The sequence below is a fragment of the Acanthochromis polyacanthus genome, chromosome 14, assembly GCF_021347895.1.
Source record: "Acanthochromis polyacanthus isolate Apoly-LR-REF ecotype Palm Island chromosome 14, KAUST_Apoly_ChrSc, whole genome shotgun sequence".
In the NCBI taxonomy this organism is placed as follows: Eukaryota; Metazoa; Chordata; class Actinopteri; family Pomacentridae; genus Acanthochromis; species Acanthochromis polyacanthus.
The window spans coordinates 35,636,900-35,650,991 of NC_067126.1; the positions used below are offsets into that span (position 1 = coordinate 35,636,900).

The following is a 14,092-nucleotide window of genomic DNA, read 5'->3' on the forward strand; positions in this document are numbered from 1 at the left end:
AAGGTGGCCGTTGAACAACAGAATGTTGATCATTATTGATCTCTGAAAACATCTCAGCGTTTCCAGATCCTTCCCATCAGTGTGGGCGCTGCCTGACCCTCTGTATGCATCCTACATGTTTGATGTGGACTTATTTTTTCGTCTTGAGCTCACTCTGGTGTGTTTTTGTGTGCAGCTCCTGTGCAGTAAGCACAGTGTGTTCTGTCTGTGGGAGGTGAGGTGGAAGGATGACCTGCCCTCCTGTCTCCAGTGTGTTTTCTCTGCCAACTTTTCTCCTCTCAACCAAGACGTCTCCGCCTTCAAACCCTTCCACTACCAGTTCCAGTTCGAGAGAGTCACTGTGAGTCCTCTTAAACCCTGGTTTTGATTCCTTTTGCCCTAAAAGTCTGAGTGTGGCTGTGGTGTCAGCAGCTTTTTAAAACCCCTGAACAGGCAGATTAAGCTCATTATTTGCAAGTGACGTTTGTTTTCCTGTGGCTTGCAGGAGGCTGGGTGAGGTTAAATATGAACCTCACCCTGCTTAGTTCCTGTCAGTCCTCCTGTATATCTGACTTCTGTTCCGTGCTTCCAGACGTTGTACAGTGTGAGAGCAGAGATCCTTCCTCCCACCGGTGAGCAGCACTGTCGCTCAGGTTTCCTCTGCGGACTGGAGGTCTGCATAACACGACTGACTGAGCCAGCAGAGGGAGAGCTGGCAGAGGACAGCAAGACCGACACCGATGGCCTCAAAACCACCAAACTCATGTATGAAGGTGTGTTGCCGGCTCACTGTTCCAGGAGGATGACTGAGAGGAATGCAAGCAGAAACAGGGGGCCTGAGAGAGGAACTGTCGGTTTATTAAGTCTTTCAAACTTGTAAAATGTGCATTTAAATTTGAGTTAAGCATCACTTTGGCTTTGTGATCAGAGTCACAAACAGTTTTTCTGAAAGTAGGTTTTCACATATCTGGTTTGTTTTTGTGCAGAAGAAGATGCAGATTTATAAAAGTCAGTGTTTGTGATATAGATTATAGGATTAATTAAAAACTTCATTGAAACAATCATTCAGATCTATCTATTCAGTGATGAAATATTTAAGGTAGTCCTAAACTGGTTGGTTGATTAATTGATTAGTCATTTGACAAGAATAATTAGAAACTATTTTAATAACCTCTTGTTCAGTTGAGCGCATTAACAAACAAGAAAAGCCCTCAGAAAGTTCAGTTGTTGTCTCCTTACTGACGGCTGAAAAAACTTTGTTCCAGAAATCACGGCACCATAGAATGTGTCCGTTTAATGTAGATGAACCCACAAACTAAATGACCTGCGCTGAGCACAGGCGTGTGTCATGCATGTGTATGTTATGTACGGATACCGAATCACATCACCTAAATATGCAGCGATTGATCCCAGTGTAGATGAATTGGTTCCTGTAAAAGTGTCCATTTGAAGAGTTCATTTGCAAAAACAAATAACTCCGTTTTGATAAATTGTCAGAAAACCTTATATTTTATTGTTTACTTGACATAATATCAAACTGAAGATTTGACTCAGTAGAAAAATACATGACAAAATATAGAATAAATAAATTTAGTGTTGTTATCTAAAGTAAACAATAAAAAAATGAGTTTTCTGAAAATTTATAAAACGGAGTTACCTGTTTTTGCAAATGAATTCTTCATTTATATAAAATCTGTTCATATTTGCAGTAGTTAGAGTAGTTTAAAAAGCAAATGCAGCATCAGTTGTTTTTTTTTCCACAGTGGCTGACAGCAGCAGTAACTGGGCGGTGTGTGGGAAGAGCTCAGGGATGGTGTCCATGCCCATGACGGCCAATGCCACCCACAAGGTGCAGATCGAGGTGATGCCGCTGTTCGCAGGACATCTGCCCTTCCCCAAGATCAAGGTGCTGAAGTACCTGCCTCACACCGCAGCCGTGGCCATTCAGCCGGACCCCGGTAAGACCCACGAAACGTAGAAATATAGAGTTAAATTTAAACCGAATGGGAAAACAAGAGGCGGATATTCTGTCAGCTGATGGTTCAACAGCAACAGGTGGGATTATAGAGGCAGGAAGTTGTAAAAAAAAAAAATGGTTTGAAAGACTAAACGGCAACTAACTATTGAGTAAACAGCATAGTAAGTTATTAAACCACCTGTTCTGTACGAGACACATTCAATTCAGAACAAACTTTGATCACAAGTTTGGTGCCGGAAGCAGTTTCTAGGAGTTTATTTTTCACTGCAATATAAAGACCTGCACCTCCATGGAAGCAGCACAACTCTGGCTAAAAGTGCAGACAACTTGAAAAAAATGGTGATTCTTCACACTGTAGATATTTTACTGGGTATTTTTTTTTTTCCATACATGTCTTCTGTGTGCTCATGAAACAGCCTGCAGTTCAGCCTAATGGTTCCTGATTTTTTTTTTATGTGACTGTTGGTTGAAGCTGGTTCACTGAAGCCTTCGTGGTTGGGCCAAGCAGTGAAGAATTGTTCAGATTTTACAGAATCCGGTTTGTGCAAATGGTTCAGTTTTGGCAACTTTTTAAAGGAGACGTGTAGAATGAAGTGATTCTAATGAAATTTGACTGTTTTAAGCTCAGATTTGTTTGTTTTTTTTCTGATTAAACTAGTTTCATGCACTGACAAATGTTGTTGTTTTGGCATTTTTTCACAGTTATCATGTTTCTCAGAGCTGCCTGTGGGTTTAAAGGTTTAAATGAAGTGAACGTTCCACCAGTTCAGACCGTGTTTCTATTAACACCAACATCATTTAACAAAGCCATTTCCACAAAAAGTCCTCTCCAACAAAATGTGTTCAAAACTGTTTGGGGTTTTCATTTAGATTTTCTCTTGTTTATTTAGTTTCCAGCCTTTCTGGCAGCTGGTGTTCTGAGTTGTTGGTGTGTTTGTCAGGTCATCCCCAGATCCCCAGCGAATTTCATTGGATTTTGGTTGATTTTTTTTTTTTTTTGTGAATGTTCTTAAGAAACATTTTTAACTTTTTTTTTTCCACCAAAAAATGTTCAAAGAATTCCCAAAAAGTTGAAAATGTTGACATCAGAAGTTTCACTGTGAAAATATGTACGTTTTTTTCCCACATTTTCAAACTTTAAAACGGGTCAGTTTTGACCCGCAGGACGACACGAAGGTTAGCGGACGTCTTCTGACTTGCTGATCTCCTCTTTCATCACGTTTCCTTCTCTCCGCCCTCAGACAGCTGCGTGGAGAACGACAGTCTGTCCCTGCTGGACAAGACGCTGGACGACCAGGCCGACACGGCGAGCATCCGTAGCCGGGGCAGCGTCCACTCGGTGGGCAGCGGCGACCAGCAGCAGAAGGGCGTGGCCATGCCCCGCTTGGAGCCCTTCAGCCCCGGACAGGTGTTCAACCACACCCAGGCCCGCCAGGTGCTGGTGCTGCCCTCCACCGACGACCACATCATGGAGGTCAACGCCACATGACCCTGGTGGCCACATCGGCCCAACCCCTGTAGTCGGACTGAACCCGGGCCCCGGGTGGACTCTAAGGAGCTCTGGGGCCGAGCGGGTCCATGAGTCCGCTATGGACTCAGCCCTTAAAGCATGAAACGTTCACATCACTGGAGACGTTACGGACTGAGACGGTGACGATCCAATGACATCTGCTGATAAATTTAAATAAAGAGTTTTCTTTGCCATACTTTGTACATAGCTCATTGAATGGATTTATAGCTATAAATATATAAATATATATATGGACTGATCGATCGGATCGGCGCCTGAAGAAAAACACTCCTGATTGTCCCGTTGATGCACCAAAGCCCCGGATGTGTGTCCGCCTCCATCAGCTGCTCCAGTACTCTAACTCTGAGTGTCCAGCTGGAAGCTCTGAGCCTCTGCAGGCACGTTTAGAACTGAGACTTCAACGAAACACGCTGCTGTTTTAATGTGAAAACCAGACAAACGTCACTGCAGCTTCTTACTAGGGCATCCTGAGAGGGTTTTCTGTCCTGCCAGTGCAACAAAGAAACATCCAGGTGTACGTTGAAGTAGGATTTTAATTCAGAGAGACGACAGGGAAGAAACCAGTGCACCATCTGGTCGTCTTCTCTGCTGAGTTTCTGCAATTTGTTGCCTGAAAATGATCCGTAGAACCTCAGCGTGTTCTTCCCCGCACAGATGTAGGACGGAGAACAGATCAGAGCTCTGAGGTGCTGCAGTGAAGAAATGAGCAGATTGTCTCATGTAAGAAACCGTGGTGGTTTAGTCTTAGAAGTGAGATCGTTAATGACCCTCTTCAACACACAAACCGTCCTGAAAGGTGAAATAATGTGCAGCGTCGTCCTGGAATATCGCCGTTTTCAGGCACTTCAAGTTGTAATGTCGTCGTGTGCGGTGGAGTCGCCTTCTTTTGCAGTTTTTAACCGTATAAAAGGAGCTCAAAATGGATCTTTCTACTTTTAAACTAATGTTGGTGCTCATTAATCACACGCTCTGTCCAAAGTTTATACGATTTCCTCACTGATGAATAGAATCACTTCATTTTCGGCCTTTTTTTACTTGACAAAAATAAAATGATTAGCGGTAACATTTTAAAAAAAAAAGTGGTGGAGTTCCCGTGACACCCTGGTGAAGATGTATGTTGCTCTACAGTTTTTTTTAAAGGTATTTTTGCACTTGCAGGACAGAAAAGTAAAAGTGAACCTCTCAGATATGAAGCCAGCGCTGCCTGGAGAGGCTCGGCCGAGTGTAGCGGTGTGTGTCGTGTTTCTGTCCAGCTGTAGTTGTGTGTGATTCTTCTCCTCGAGGATCGGCACGTCGTTGTCTTCTCTGTCGTCGGTGGATTGTTCATGCTGTGTACCGAGTGTGCATATTTATTTTGTGTGTGTGTTTGGGGTGTGTGTGCGTCGCCAAATCCCTGTCCGAGCTATGCACACATACCGCTGAATGGATGAATGAAGTAAATTAGTGGATTTATTCCTTCATTTTTTGAGGATGAATGTCGCTAACCCCCTCCTCCTCCACCACCACCACCAGCCCTCCTGTCCTCCCCCCGGTGCAGACACACAGCCTCCTCTTCCTCCTCCTCCTCTGTACATACTGATGTGTAAATAATGATTGAAATAAAAATCATCTTTGATTGCCAACTATATTAAAAAAAAAAATCATTGGAAGTGACCTGGATGTTCGTATGGTGTTTAACGGCATGCTAGCAAGAAAATCTTAGGAAGGAGTCGTGTCCGTGCCGTCTTGTTCTACACAATGGGTGACAAATTAAAGGAAAAAACAATGTAAAGGGCTTTCACATGTTTCTGGATGGCCATTTTTTCCGAGAGATGCCCTCATTTGGTGTTTTGATGATGATGAAGAGCACCAACAAACACATTAACCCTCCTGTTGACCTCATTTATGGGCACCAGAAAATATTGTTTCCTTGTCTGGAAAAAAACAAACAAAAATTCAGTAAAAAAAATTACCCAAATTTCTGAAAATTTGCAAACCCTTCAGGAGGAAAATTCCAATAATTCCTTCAAAGTTCCACGTAAAAGTTTCATTAAAAAACAAAAAACTTGGCAAGAAAATTCTAGTAAATGTTTCCAAAACATGAGTAAAAAATCTTCCAGAAAACCCTAAAAATATCTAAAATGATTACATATATATCAGTAAAACTTCTATTTCTTTAAGAACATTCACATAAAAATCAACCAAAATCCAGTAAATTTTGCTGGCTTTTGGTTGATTTTTTATTTTTTTATTTTTTGTGAATAAAACATTTTTAGCATTTCTCTTTTTCCACCAAAAAATGTTCAATGATTTCCCAAAAAATGTTGAAAATATGGACATTAGAAGTTGTACTGTGAAAATATTTTTTTCCCACATTTTCAAACTTTGAAACGGGTCTTATTTGATCCGCAGGACAACGGGAGGGTTAAGAGACGTACGGTTTCGTGTCTTTGTTGACTTTTTTCGTTCCTTTTGATTTTCTTCTGAAAACTTTTCCTCTCACTTCTGAATTCTGAGATGTTTGGTTTAAGAAGGAAAAATCACGAGTTTGATTTTCTCAGATCCCATATACTGTGGCATGGATTAGTAGACTTATCGAAGATCACAGGCTGAAGGTTTTGGGAATAATTTATTTAGTTAAATGACAGTAAAAAGATGCTGCAGGTTTGCTTAGTAACAATCAGCAGTTACCCTCAGTGGACACTAGATGGAGGAATACAATCACTGCTGAAGCTCAGAAAGTCACTCAGTTTTAGCTCCTAACAGTCTGCAGGTCGAAGCGCTGCTGAATTAAACTGCATGTTGTCACTGCAGGTCTATTTCTAACGTTAACATTTTATTTAATCGTGTGTTTGAGTCATGGAAAGTTGTTTGCATCGAGCGAAATGAGTTTCTGGGAGTTCGATTTTAAACAACACTTAAAATAAAAAGACAACCAGAAACTGAGAAAACTCTTATTCTGGAACTGTTTAACCCTCCTGTTTTCTTCATTTACAGGCACCAAAAAATATTGTTCCCTTGTCTGAATTTTTTTTTTTTAAATCAGCAAAAAGTTCCCAAAATTGCTGAAAATTTGCAAAACCTTGAGGAAGAAAATTCCAATCATTCCTTAAAAGTTTCCTGGAAACGTTTTATTTTTATTTTTAAATAAAATCCCCCAAATTTGGCAAGAAAGTTCTTGTAAATATTTTCAAAAAATGAGTAAAAATCTTCCAAAAAATCCTGAAGTTATCTAAAGTGACTGGTAAGTGTATATTTTGGCAATTGGATTTTCCGTTGGAAACAGGCTGTTATTTGATTTTCATTTTAAAATACAAAAATTAATATTAAGGCGTTTTTCCTTTTTATGATCAAAATGGGATATACGAAATTTTAAAAATGCTTTGATTTTCATTTTATATTTAGAATAACAAAAAAGTAAAATTAGGAAGAGACAGAAACGAAAAACGATCCGTTTTTTTTCATTTTCTGAGACCGGAAGTGGTCATCAGCAAGTGCTAAGCCAAACAGAGTACAGTGCATAGACTGTATATATTTTTTCGTTAGTTTTCATGGTCATAATGAGAGATCAGATGGTCGATCTTAAAATCAATCAATATTGAATTTTTTTTATAGCGTTAAAATTTTGCGAAGCCAGGGGGCGGGGCTACTTGACTTATTGTCTGGTCTGGAATAATTGACAGGTCCTATGGAGGAGACAGCCCAGACTCTGCTCTTCTAATTTGGAATGACTCTGATACAACAACTGTTTGTTCATTTATCGGTGGAGCAGCAGAACATTTTCCACAGACAGTTTTCCTGCCTGTTGGCTTGGTTTAACCTGTTTTCTACCTTCGGCTGATTCTACCAGCAGACACTGAAAGGACTCTGATTGTTCGGTAAGTGTTTATTTTCATATCGGTGCGGCTTTTAATGCATTTTATATGCAGCTGTAGTGTCAGATATAATGTGTGCCATACACTCCAGATGTAGATGAAGTTTTTTTTTCAGTGTGTGCTGACCACAGAAGAGAGTTAGCATCCAGTAAATATTAGCTTTAATGTTAGCGATGCTAACCGAGCTAGCTGCTCAGTCTGATTAAAGCTAACGTAGCATTAAGCTAACGATGTTTGTGTTGAGTTTCATGTAAAAAGCTGAAGTGTGTTGTGTTACTGTAATGTAGTGCATTTAGTTAATAAAACTGTTCAGGGAGACGCTGGTTCACATTAATGTAACGTTTAGAAAACCTAAATGTGATTAAACAGTGAGGTTAAGGTTCTGTGTTGTCAGTAGTCCTGAATATCTGCTGAGTCTCTGAAGTTAAACTGGAGAAAACAGTAAATCTTATCTCTAGTCGTTAACATTGTTCAATGACTTATTCACATGTTTTAGTACATTTTAGTGTAGAATGGAAACATAACCTCCCAGAATATGTTCAAAGTAATGATGAACACTACAGCTATTACATTTAAATTACAGTACAGATAAGCTGGATAATAAAATCCTCTTCCATAAAGCTAAAATGACTACAGGCCTTTCTGTCTTTCAGTGCTTGGAAAATATATATGACAGAGGAAATCTTTCCAGGAATACTTTAAAATGAACCTCTGCTGTTGATGCTGATGCTGTGATGTCTCTCTTCATCTCAGGCGTCTCATGTTCACTGTGAGGATCTTCTGAGTGAAGCCAGCAGAAGGAAAACCTCATCTGGTTGTGAAGAAGGAGACTGGATGGATGACATCCTCAGTGAACCACTTCCTGTTTAGCTTTCACTTACAGAAGGACAGAGCAACTGTTTCAGCAGCTTATTATTCTGTGTTCAGCGGACAGGTGCTCTGCTTTGGAGTGTGACGATGTTCTCGGTGATGTGGAGAGTGAAGTTTCCGTTTCACCCACAGCGTGCTTTAGGACACCCGAGTCGGACTTGATGTTAGAAACACTTACCGACAGCTCAGATTTAACTGTAGTTCCGTTTTGATGGATGTTAAATTTTCACTCAAAGCCACCAGGAGCTGGGTCTTTAAAATAACCTCCGTCTTGTTACAGAGTGAAAGTAGCAGTTCCTCCTTAAGGTCAGAGATTGCAGCATCTGAGGGCCTCTTCAAAAGAAGACGTAGTTGATGAAGGCGTTCTGGACAGGCGTAAACTAACCGTGATGTCACCCGTTGGTTTCAACGCTGATAAAATGAAGCCCGGATTTTGCTACTTCCTGGTCGCCATTTTGGATTTTTTGGAGCCAGTGACATAAAAAGTGTCATCAAACAGGCTGGACCTGAGAGCAACTGGGGGCAGGACCAGTCAATGGGACTGTCAATCAAGTATAGCCACGCCCCCTGGCTCCGCCAACTTTAACGATTTATTTCAAATTCAATATTGATTTATTTTAAGATCGGCCACCTGATCTCTCATTTTGACCATGAAAACTAACGGGAAAAAATCCTGAGCTGTAGAAAATCAGTCTATCAGATTTTATTTTTTCCAAAAATGAATTGGGGTCTATGGAGAAAAAGCTTTTTGGAGCAAACCCTAGCGGACGGCATGATATTGCAAATTTTTGACACTTCCGGGTGGGCTTCATTTCTGGAGCCAGATGCTACATCCATCTTTATGTACAGTCTATGAATCAGTGCAGCAGGAAGTTAAAATTTACTTCATGATGATGAATTAAAGCAAAAAACTATCTAGACCAGGGGTGTCCAACATGTGGCCCACGGGCCAAAACCGGTCCTCCGGAGGGTCCAATCCGGCCCTGAAAGTGTAAAACTTCCAGAGAAGACATTAATTGCAGATTGTAAATTAGTAAAACTGTAAATTTAAGATAATTTCTCAACCATGACAAGTTGTTTGGATCATAAAGTAAAATACTTGATTGTTAATTATAATTTTGTTGTTTTGTGTCTCATTTTTGTAATATTTTGTCTTGTTTTTGTTGTTTTTTATTTTTGTCGGATTTTTGTCGTGTGTTACATGCTTTTGGCATTTTGTGTGTCCTTTTTGTCTTGCTTGTGTTTTTAGTCTTGTTTTGTGTTTTGCTTTGTCCGTCATTTTGTGTATCTTTTTTGTGTGCGTTTTTTTTGTCTCACTTGTGTTAGTCTCTTTTTGTCATTTTATTTCTTGTTTTGGCATTTTTTTGTCTAATTTTTGTGGTTTGTCCATTTTTTTGTCGCTTTCTAACTTTTTTGTGTAAGTTTTGTCTCGTTTTTGTTTTGTTTTGTGGCGTTTGTCTCATTATTGTAATTTTGTGTCTCATTTTTGTAATATTTTGTCTTGCTTTTGTTTATTTGTTGTTTTTTTGTCTTTTGTGCCGTTTGTCTCATGTTTTTGTCAGTTTGTGTTTTGTATGAATTTGCTGGAAGAAATATTAATATTTGGGCGCATTTTTGGGAGGATAACTCACATTAAAGAATGCAAAAGAAACTTCAGCACTTTTTTAGTGTCAAAATGTTGTAGCTCAAAGTCAGCTGACCTGAGACCAGCCCAGCTGAGCTCCACCTCCTGCTGTCCTCACTAATGAAGCAGCTGGAGGCTCCTTGGGTTGGACTGATTTGCAGGTGAGGATCCAGAAGCGACCAGACATGAACCTTCTGCTGCTTCTCCTCTTCCCTTTCCTCGGCGCTTATGCTCTGAGTCCGGCCGAGGAGATGAAGAGTGAGGAGCGGTTCTTCCTCAGCGCCCTCGGCCTCTCCGAGCGGCCTCGGCCGGCAGCAGCAGCCGGACGCCACGTCCCCTCCGCCCTGTGGAGGATGTTCCGGAGGAGAGACGGCGCTGAGGCCGAAGACAGCGAGCCGTGCACGGTCAACGAGTACGGAGTCCGGGGGAACATCATCCGGTTCGTGCAGGACCAAGGTACCTGGAAGCAACTTTTTAAAGATGTGAACGAACTGTTATTTTGCAGATTTTTACAGATAAACAGTAAAATCACACTTAAAATATTGATTAGGAACCATTAAAACTGTAAATAATAAATCCGTCCTTTAAAAATCTGCTGCTGCTCATTTCGACTTTTCCAATTTTAAACTGTAAAATTACAATATTAGCCTAATAATAAACATTTTTAACATTTCTTTTTTTCCACCCAAAAATGTTGAAAATGTGAACATCAGATGTTTCACTGTAAAAATCTGTTATTTTTTTCCATATTTTCAAACTTTCAAACGGGTCAGTTTTGACCTGTAGGACAACATGAGGGTTAAAACCATCTCAGTGGAAGGTAGTTCTTCTGGAGAGAAGTAATCTGTCATTCTAAACTGAGGTTCTGTTCGACGGCTCGACGTTTTGCAGGCGGTTTGGCCGGTCCGAGCAGCAGCTGTGATTCCTGCCTGGAGAAGCAGCTCTTCTTCAACATGTCCGTCCTGCAGCCTGTGGAGGAGCTGTCTCTGGCCCAGCTGGAGGTCACCTTCCACTGGAAGCCCCGCCTACTCGCCGAGCTCCTGCAGAACCAGCGGGCCATCGGCGTGTCCCTCTACAGGGTGATCCGGTCCACGCTGAGGGGGGCCTGTCCTCAGGCCAACCGCCGCCTGCTGCTGTCCCAGACGGTGAAGCTTCAGCCGGAGTCGACGTCCTTGAAGATGGACCTCACCGCTCTGGCAGAAGGTTGGCGCACACCGGGACGCAATTATGGTCTGGTTCTGGAGCTGCTTCCTCCCAGCGCAGACATCTCCTACTCGGCTAACCTGCTCCCGCTGGGTCCGACCCTCGCCCTGCCGCTGGTCCAGGCCTCTCTGGTGGCCGTGTCCCTGAACCCCCACCAGTGTCGCTCCAGGCAGAGGAGAAGCACCTTCCACATCCCGCTGCCGCGCAGCACCGTGTGCCGGACCCGCAGCCTCTACGTGGACTTCATGGATGTGGGCTGGCAGGACTGGGTCATCGCCCCGCAGGGCTACATGGCCAACTACTGCCACGGCGAGTGTCCCTTCCCGCTCACCGAGAGGCTGAACGCCACCAACCACGCCATCCTGCAGACCCTGGTCCACGCCCTGGACCCCTTCGGCACGCCTCAGCCCTGCTGCGTCCCCATCCGCCTGTCGCCCGTCACCATTCTCTACTACGACAACAACGACAACGTGGTACTGAGGCACTACCAGGACATGGTGGTGCAGGAGTGCGGCTGTCGATGAGGACCTCCTCAGCTTCTCCGTCCCACGTTTAGCGTCTTAAACAGCTGCCATCGGTCGTGTTTGTTGAAATGATGGGATGTCCTGGGGGATTTTTAAAGAATATAACATTTGCATTTGCTTGTTGTCATGGAGACGTCCAAAAGTGTCTTTGCGTTTGAAATCAAAGTGTTTTCCAGGGTAGAGTTTTATTAATTGATGTCTCTGAATAAAGTCATGTGTTTTAATGAACTTCATCAGGATTTATTCTCTGATTTCACCAGGTTTAGATCAACTTCATTGAAAGACAGGCTTCACATTTGGTGTTTCTTGTGACTTTATGTCTTCCTGACAGTTTTCTTCTCCTGTCTGGTGACTTTATGTTTTCAGGCTGATAAAATTTAGGCACCTGAGTGACTGAAATCACAATAATTCAGATTTATTTTGATCACAGGTTTCCCAATCCTACTAGAAAGACAGAAACACAGACTGAAGGTTCAGTCCAGCCTTTTTATTTTTGTGATTTTATCCAATCAGATTACATTTAAACTGTAGCAGTAGCTAAAGCAGAATTTGTTTGTGAAAGATGTATGTCATTCTTCAATAAAATTACATTAATTGAAGTGAAATACTCCAACATGTGCCAATCAGTCTGATCTAAAGCTTAGTTTCTTCCTCTGCTTTTCTGGGAAACACCAGATGTTTGATTGTGTTTTTAAAGTTTAGAATTCTTCCACATTCTTGTCCCACCAGTAACCAGTTTTACATTTAGGCACTCCGAGACTTTGCATTGTGAAAAGAGCGAGGTAACTGTTGGGATTCTCAGTTTATTCATGATTTAGTGGCTTTCCAAGTTGATAAAATGTCAGATAATGAGAGCCCCAAAGGGAAGCCTGAAGAAACCTGAAGATAGAGTTTCACAGATGAAAAAACAAAGATAAGAAAAGATAAACTTTATTGATCTCACAGTGGGGAAAGTTCACTGTTCCAGCAGCTCCAAAAGTATAAAGGCAGTATGAGAAAAAAGAAAAGAAGGGAGTCTCACACTTGAGAAGCTGGAAGCAGAGACTTTTATTTGGCTTTTATGTACCATAAATGAGTTGTGCAGTTTTTGTTGAGAGCGATTCATCAATTATTCAAGTTTTAAATGCAGCCTGAAGGTGAACCTTCCTGGAAAATCCTCTGAATTTCAGGATATTCTCTCCTCGAGCCACCATAAACACGTTCCTTCTGCCCCGTTTAAGTTGAGAAATGAAGCGTTCCGTCTTTATTTTATGCGTTACAGCGGGAATCTGGAAGTTAAACCCTCGCATGAGCATAAAGAATCCCCCCACAGACGTCCAGACGGCGGCGTTTCCAGTCTCAGCCTCCCTGCTGTTTGAATGTTTCTCTGACGGAGATCAGCGACTCTTTTATCAACTCACTGAGAAATTAACTCTCTTATCTCACCTTCCTGCCAGATAGCACCTCTACCAACCCCCCGCCATCCCACCGCCGAGCCAGGCAAACCGCTGGCGTTGTCATGACGACTGCCGGTCGCCACGGCAACCGGGAGAGGCTGACAGGTTGTAGTAATTAGTGGGAGATGCAGACGGAGAGAAGAACAGACGGCGTGGTGGTGGTGGTGATACTCTGAGAAACAGGTTTTAGAGCGAGTTTTAAAAGAGATTTACAGATTCTGGTTTTGTTTCCTGGTTCTAAATGAAGACGTGAACATGAAATAAATCTGGACAAAACAGAAAATGGCATAAAATGTTTTTTTTTCTTGTCTAAAAGCAGCAGAAGTGTCCATTTCATGTCCTTCATTAAAAACAAAATAGTTTTACTTTCCTTTTTTTAAACTTTCCCTTAAGATGAGACATAATTCATTCATGCCCTGATCAAGTTTGACTTTTTTCCTGATATTTTATTTCTGTAAAATGTCTTCTTTTAGGCTAATAGAAAGCAAACATCCAAAACACACATTTTATTTGATATAACCTCACCCTGTCTTTTTGCATCTGTAGATTTTTAGTATAATCTTTGAAGATTGATGTCTCAAAATGTTTTTTTCTCCAACTCTGATGCAGAAATCTGAACTTTAGCAGCACTTACTTACACTTAACTTTAATGTTTTACTCCTGTCCAGATTCTGAAGGTTTTTGTGTCACTCATTGCCTGATTTATGAAGCATTTTATTTCTAAAAACATGACTAAAATCTATTTTTGCTTGGCTGCTAACAGCATTTTGTGATTTATAAAGTGACAAGAACCCAAATTACCCTCAGCAGAAAACCTTTGGCTCTGGTATGTCGGTATCCAGTGTTGAGATTTTTGTTCTGAAATGAATTCATAATAGAGTACTTGTAAATCTAGAATACCTAATTTGCACATTCAAACAACCGGGGAAGCTTCATTGAGATATCTGTTCATAACAAATACGACCCTATTCTCCGATAATATTTAAAAAGACACAGTCAAACTGTCTAAACTTTAATTTTGCTTATTTCAACACTTATCGGCAGCACAAATACTGACTTAACATCCAAATCCAAATCAAGAGGGCAGCCCTAT

General features: G+C 41.5%; 2 protein-coding genes across 2 annotated transcripts in view; both read left to right on the top strand.

Moving 5' to 3' along the window:
• The window catches only part of trappc10 (trafficking protein particle complex subunit 10), a 33,819-nt gene extending 28,678 nt beyond the window's left edge, over positions 1-5,141 (top strand). The window contains exons 20-23 of the mRNA XM_022199043.2: positions 176-340; positions 572-752; positions 1,743-1,937; positions 3,199-5,141. Of these exons, the coding sequence (XP_022054735.2) occupies positions 176-340; positions 572-752; positions 1,743-1,937; positions 3,199-3,446 (789 nt within the window). The 3' untranslated portion in view covers positions 3,447-5,141. The remainder of the gene's footprint in view (positions 1-175; positions 341-571; positions 753-1,742; positions 1,938-3,198) is intronic.
• A 1,758-nt stretch (positions 5,142-6,899) lies between these two features.
• Positions 6,900-11,796, top strand: gdf3 (growth differentiation factor 3). The gene is made up of 3 exons (XM_051959413.1): positions 6,900-7,345; positions 8,096-10,292; positions 10,728-11,796. Exons 2-3 carry the CDS (start codon positions 10,022-10,024, stop codon positions 11,561-11,563), a joined length of 1,107 nt encoding a protein of 368 aa, XP_051815373.1. The 5' UTR covers positions 6,900-7,345; positions 8,096-10,021; the 3' UTR covers positions 11,564-11,796.
• The last annotated feature ends 2,296 nt before the right edge of the window (positions 11,797-14,092 follow it).

What these genes read in the sequence shown, in the direction of transcription:
- gdf3 (XM_051959413.1), top strand. Translation starts at nt 10,022, where the DNA reads ATGAACCTTCTGCTGCTTCTCCTCTTCCCTTTCCTCGGCGCTTATGCT. An exon ending in CCGGTTCGTGCAGGACCAAG is followed by an intron (nt 10,293 to 10,727) that starts GTACCTGGAAGC and finishes GACGTTTTGCAG; the next exon opens with GCGGTTTGGCCGGTCCGAGC.